This window comes from Chelon labrosus (assembly GCF_963514085.1).
Source record: "Chelon labrosus genome assembly, chromosome: 5".
Lineage (NCBI taxonomy): Eukaryota > Metazoa > Chordata > Actinopteri > Mugiliformes > Mugilidae > Chelon > Chelon labrosus.
In genome coordinates this window covers 523,338-529,337 of record NC_140341.1, presented here as the reverse complement: position 1 = coordinate 529,337, position 6,000 = coordinate 523,338, and the positions used below count along the sequence as shown (strand labels likewise).

At 41.7% G+C, this 6,000-nt stretch overlaps 1 protein-coding gene across 1 annotated transcript in view; it reads right to left on the bottom strand.

Annotated features, from left to right (window-relative positions):
* Positions 1–3,279: 3,279 nt before the first annotated feature.
* The window catches only part of LOC311488728 (uncharacterized protein), a 37,013-nt gene continuing 34,292 nt past the window's right edge, over positions 3,280–6,000 (bottom strand). The window contains exons 27-30 of the mRNA XM_084545579.1: positions 5,372–5,515; positions 4,156–4,398; positions 3,985–4,047; positions 3,280–3,895 (exon numbers count right to left, since the gene is read on the bottom strand). Coding sequence (XP_084401705.1) covers positions 3,668–3,895; positions 3,985–4,047; positions 4,156–4,398; positions 5,372–5,515 — 678 coding nt within the window. The 3' untranslated portion in view covers positions 3,280–3,667. The remainder of the gene's footprint in view (positions 3,896–3,984; positions 4,048–4,155; positions 4,399–5,371; positions 5,516–6,000) is intronic.

The window sequence follows — 6,000 nt, the reverse complement described above, 5'->3', positions numbered from 1 at the left end:
AAAGCTAACAGACCAACAGCTAACTAAAGATAAAGCTAACAGACCAACAGCTAACTAAAGATAAAGCTAACAGGCCAACAGCTAACTAAAGATAAAGCTAACAGAATAACAGCTAACTAAAGATAAAGCTAACAGCCTAACAGCTAACTAAAGATAAAGCTAACAGGCTAACAGCTAACTAAAGATAAAGCTAACAGACTAACAGCTAACTAAAGATAAAGCTAATAGGCTAACAGCTAACTAAAGATAAAGCTAATAGAATAACAGCTAACTAAAGATAAAGCTAACAGGCCAACAGCTAACTAAAGATAAAGCTAACAGACTAACAGCTAACTAAAGATAAAGCTAATAGAATAACAGCTAACTAAAGATAAAGCTAACAGACCAACAGCTAACTAAAGATAAAGCTAACAGACTAACAGCTAACTAAAGATAAGCTAACAGGCCAACAGCTAACTAAAGATAAAGCTAATAGACCAACAGCTAACTAAAGATAAAGCTAATAGACCAACAGCTAACTAAAGATAAGCTAACAGGCCAACAGCTAACTAAAGATAAAGCTAATAGACCAACAGCTAACTAAAGATAAAGCTAATAGACCAACAGCTAACTAAAGATAAGCTAACAGGCCAACAGCTAACTAAAGATAAAGCTAATAGACCAACAGCTAACTAAAGATAAAGCTAATAGACCAACAGCTAACTAAAGATAAAGCTAACAGACTAACAGCTAACTAAAGATAAGCTAACAGGCCAACAGCTAACTAAAGATAAAGCTAACAGGCCAACAGCTAACTAAAGATAAAGCTAACAGACTAACAGCTAACTAAAGATAAAGCTAATAGGCTAACAGCTAACTAAAGATAAAGCTAATAGAATAACAGCTAACTAAAGATAAAGCTAACAGACCAACAGCTAACTAAAGATAAAGCTAATAGGCTAACAGCTAACTAAAGATAAAGCTAATAGAATAACAGCTAACTAAAGATAAAGCTAACAGACCAACAGCTAACTAAAGATAAAGCTAACAGACTAACAGCTAACTAAAGATAAAGCTAATAGGCTAACAGCTAACTAAAGATAAAGCTAATAGAATAACAGCTAACTAAAGATAAAGCTAACAGGCCAACAGCTAACTAAAGATAAAGCTAACAGACTAACAGCTAACTAAAGATAAAGCTAACAGACCAACAGCTAACTAAAGATAAAGCTAACAGACCAACAGCTAACTAAAGATAAAGCTAACAGAATAACAGCTAACTAAAGATAAAGCTAACAGGCCAACAGCTAACTAAAGATAAAGCTAACAGAATAACAGCTAACTAAAGATAAAGCTAACAGACCAACAGCTAACTAAAGATAAAGCTAACAGACCAACAGCTAACTAAAGATAAAGCTAATAGGCTAACAGCTAACTAAAGATAAAGCTAACAGAATAACAGCTAACTAAAGATAAAGCTAACAGCCTAACAGCTAACTAACGATAAAGCTAATAGGCTAACAGCTAACTAAAGATAAAGCTAACAGAATAACAGCTAACTAAAGATAAAGCTAACAGCCTAACAGCTATGAAAAAAGAAGCTAATGAACAAACAGCTAACTACAATCAAGGCTAATGGACTTAAAGCTTACAAAGTAAATGTAGTTTAAGCTATTAAACTAATAGGGAAAATAAAAGTGACAGCAAATAAAGGTCAAAGCTAACAAACTATTATTTATGCCGGAAGTTAAAATGAACAGCTACCTCAATTTAAAATGGACAAGAAGCTAACAAGTCCTAGCTAACAACAGACCAGATAACAGAAACATCTCATGTTAAACTCTTAATGAATCTAGCTGAACTCAAAACTAGAGTCAAAGCTGACCAGAGTCAAAGCTGACTAGAGTCAAAGCTGACCAGAGTCAAAGCTGACTAGAGTCAAAGCTAACCAGAGTCAAAGCTAACCAGAGTCAAAGCTGACTAGAGTCGAAGCTAACTAGAGTCGAAGCTGACTAGAGTCAAAGCTAACTAGAGTCAAAGCTAACCAGAGTCAAAGCTGACCAGAGTCAAAGCTAACCAGAGTCAAAGCTGACTAGAGTCAAAGCTAACCAGAGTCAAAGCTGACTAGAGTCAAAGCTAACTAGAGTCAAAGCTGACCAGAGTCAAAGCTAACCAGAGTCAAAGCTGACTAGAGTCGAAGCTGACAAGAGTCAAAGCTGACCAGAGTCAAAGCTGACTAGAGTCAAAGCTAACTAGAGTCAAAGCTAACCAGAGTCAAAGCTGACTAGAGTCGAAGCTGACTAGAGTCAAAGCTAACCAGAGTCAAAGCTGACTAGAGTCAAAGCTAACTAGAGTCAAAGCTAACCAGAGTCAAAGCTAACCAGAGTCAAAGCTGACCAGAGTCAAAGCTAACCAGAGTCAAAGCTGACTAGAGTCAAAGCTGACTAGAGTCAAAGCTAACCAGAGTCAAAGCTGACCAGAGTCAAAGCTAACCAGAGTCAAAGCTAACTAGAGTCAAAGCTGACCAGAGTCAAAGCTAACCAGAGTCAAAGCTGACTAGAGTCAAAGCTGACCAGAGTCAAAGCTGACCAGAGTCAAAGCTAACCAGAGTCAAAGCTAACCAGAGTCAAAGCTGAATAGAGTCGAAGCTGACTAGAGTCAAAGCTAACCAGAGTCAAAGCTAACCAGAGTCAAAGCTGACTAGAGTCAAAGCTAACTAGAGTCAAAGCTAACCAGAGTCAAAGCTGACTAGAGTCGAAGCTGACTAGAGTCAAAGCTAACCAGAGTCAAAGCTGACTAGAGTCAAAGCTAACTAGAGTCAAAGCTAACCAGAGTCAAAGCTAACCAGAGTCAAAGCTGACCAGAGTCAAAGCTAACCAGAGTCAAAGCTGACCAGAGTCAAAGCTAACCAGAGTCAAAGCTGACTAGAGTCAAAGCTAACCAGAGTCAAAGCTAACCAGAGTCAAAGCTAACCAGAGTCAAAGCTAACTAGAGTCAAAGCTGACTAGAGTCAAAGCTAACCAGAGTCAAAGCTAACTAGAGTCAAAGCTAACCAGAGTCAAAGCTGACCAGAGTCAAAGCTAACCAGAGTCAAAGCTAACCAGAGTCAAAGCTAACCAGAGTCAAAGCTAACTAGAGTCAAAGCTAACAGCTAAATCAATCAACAGTAACACTATATTTTATTGAGGAAAGCTATATATTATTAAACATTAGTATCTGTATTGTTGTTAAGATCAATGCTGTCTGTCTGTGTCTATGTATATAATGACATTTAAAGCAGCTCTTTCACACACACACACACACACACACACACACACGAACTCTGAACAACGATGCGTTCACTGACTGACGTAGTGAGCAGGAACAAACGGACTCACCTCAGAGACGTTCATGGACAAATATAGAAAATAAAACCCAAACCACTCGTTAGAAAAACAACTTTGGTTTTTATTGAACTTCATACAAACACACAGGTGACCTTTGACCTCTGACCTCCACATGAGCCTCACTCCCAGGTCAGACTGGAGGCTCATGGGAGTTGTAGTGAACAGAATAAATATTTCATGTGATCTGTAACTGTGATGTAACGTCTTCTTCCTGCTCCAGGCTGACTGTCTGGTTGGTTTGGTCTTTATTCAATCATTTCCTGGTTTGTTCTGATTGGTCTGTATCTGACTTCTATCTTTAGCTACGATTGGCTGAGGGACATCCTAAGCTCCTCCTCCCTCAGACTGCGGTCCAATCGTTGAGTCTCTGTCTCCAACACGGACGGGACGGGGCGGCGCGTGACGGCGGCCAGCGAATCGTTGAGGTCGTGTCTTAGAGACAGCAGCCATTGGTTGTTTCTGGAGGACTGCTCGATAAACTCCGCCCTCTGCTGCTGATCGACGGCCAATGAGAGATGGAGCTGACTGACCTGAGGGTGGGGGGGACACAGTGACATCATCAGCAATCCACCTGATAACACCTGGACATCTTCTTCTTCTTCTTCTGTCCCTGTCTCACCTGGTCCTCCAGCTCCCTCACTCTGCGCCTCAGACGCTCTTCTTCTGTGGTGTCTGTACGTTCCTGGACACACAACAAATCAACGGTGACTTCCTGGAGACGTTCAGAGACGTTCAGAGACGTCTCCTCCTTCAGTCTGACCCTTGACCTTTACAACAACCTGATCCTCACCTGAGATCTGCTGCTGTCAATCACCTGATGACGCTGCTGATGACGCTGCTGCTCCACCTGAGACACACAACGACGACAGAGATACACAACCATAACACACAACCATAACACACAACGACAGAGATACACAACCATAACACACAACGACAGAGATACACAACCATAACACACAACGACAGAGATACACAACCATAACACACAACGACGACAGAGATACACAACCATAACACACACTCTGTGTGTCTATACCTGCCTCTGTGTGTCTCTGTGTCTCTACCTGTCTCAATGTCTCTCTCAGTGTGTCTCTACCTGTCTCAATGTCTCTCTCATGTGTCTCTACCTGTCTCTGTGTGTCTCTGTGTGTCTCTACCTGCCTCTGTGTGTCTCTGTGTGTCTCTACCTGCCTCTGTGTGTCTCTGTGTGTCTCTACCTGCCTCTGTGTGTCTCTGTGTGTCTCTACCTGTCTCAATGTCTCTCTCAGTGTGTCTCTACCTGTCTCAATGTCTCTCTCAGTGTGTCTCTACCTGTCTCTGTGTGTCTCTACCTGCCTCTGTGTGTCTCTGTGTGTCTCTACCTGTCTCAATGTCTCTCAGTACGTCTCTACCTGTCTCAATGTCTCTCAGTACGTCTCTACCTGTCTCAGTGTCTCTCTCAGTGTGTCTCTACCTGTCTCAATGTCTCTCAGTACGTCTCTACCTGTCTCAGTGTCTCTCTCAGTGTGTCTCTACCTGTCTCAATGTCTCTCTCAGTGTGTCTCTACCTGTCTCAATGTCTCTCAGTGTGTCTCTACCTGTCTCTGTGTGTCTCTACCTGCCTCTGTGTGTCTCTGTGTGTCTCTACCTGTCTCAATGTCTCTCAGTACGTCTCTACCTGTCTCAATGTCTCTCAGTACGTCTCTACCTGTCTCAGTGTCTCTCTCAGTGTGTCTCTACCTGTCTCAATGTCTCTCTCAGTGTGTCTCTACCTGTCTCAATGTCTCTCAGTACGTCTCTACCTGTCTCAGTGTCTCTCTCAGTGTGTCTCTACCTGTCTCAATGTCTCTCTCAGTGTGTCTCTACCTGTCTCAATGTCTCTCAGTACGTCTCTACCTGTCTCAATGTCTCTCTCAGTACGTCTCTACCTGTCTCAGTGTCTCTCTCAGTGTGTCTCTACCTGTCTCAGTGTCTCTCTCAGTGTGTCTCTACCTGTGTCAGTGTCTCTCTCAGTGCGTCTCTACCTGTCTCAGCGTGTCCCTCAGAGCGTCTCTGTCCCTCTTCAGTTTGTCCTTCTGGTTTTCCAGGTGACTGTTCTTCTTCTTCAGTCGTCTTTGTTCCAGCTCCAGTTCAGCCACCAGACGTTGGAGGACCGTCAGTCTGTCTCCCTGCAGAGACACGTCCACCAAGACGTCCAGGGGTCAAAAACAAGACACCCTTGGACCAATCAGAGGCACTCTACCTGGTCAGGATTAGACTCCGCCCCCAGGTTATCATAAATGATCTAATCGTATATTATTTGATGTTAGCATTAATCTGATTAGCATAGATCAGTTTATTTTAGCATACATTAGCTTAGCATACATTAGCTTAGCATACATTAGCTTAGCATGAATTAGCTTAGCATACATTAGCTTAGCATGAATTAGCTTAGCATACATTAGTTTAGCATGAATTAGCTTAGCATGAATTAGCTTAGCATACATTAGCTTAGCATACATTAGTTTAGCATGACTTAGCTTAGCATGAATTAGCTTAGCATACATTAGCTTAGCATGAATTATCTTAGCATACATTAGTTTAGCATGACTTAGCTTAGCATGAATTAGCTTAGCATACATTAGTTTAATTTGACCCAGATCATTTTCATTCA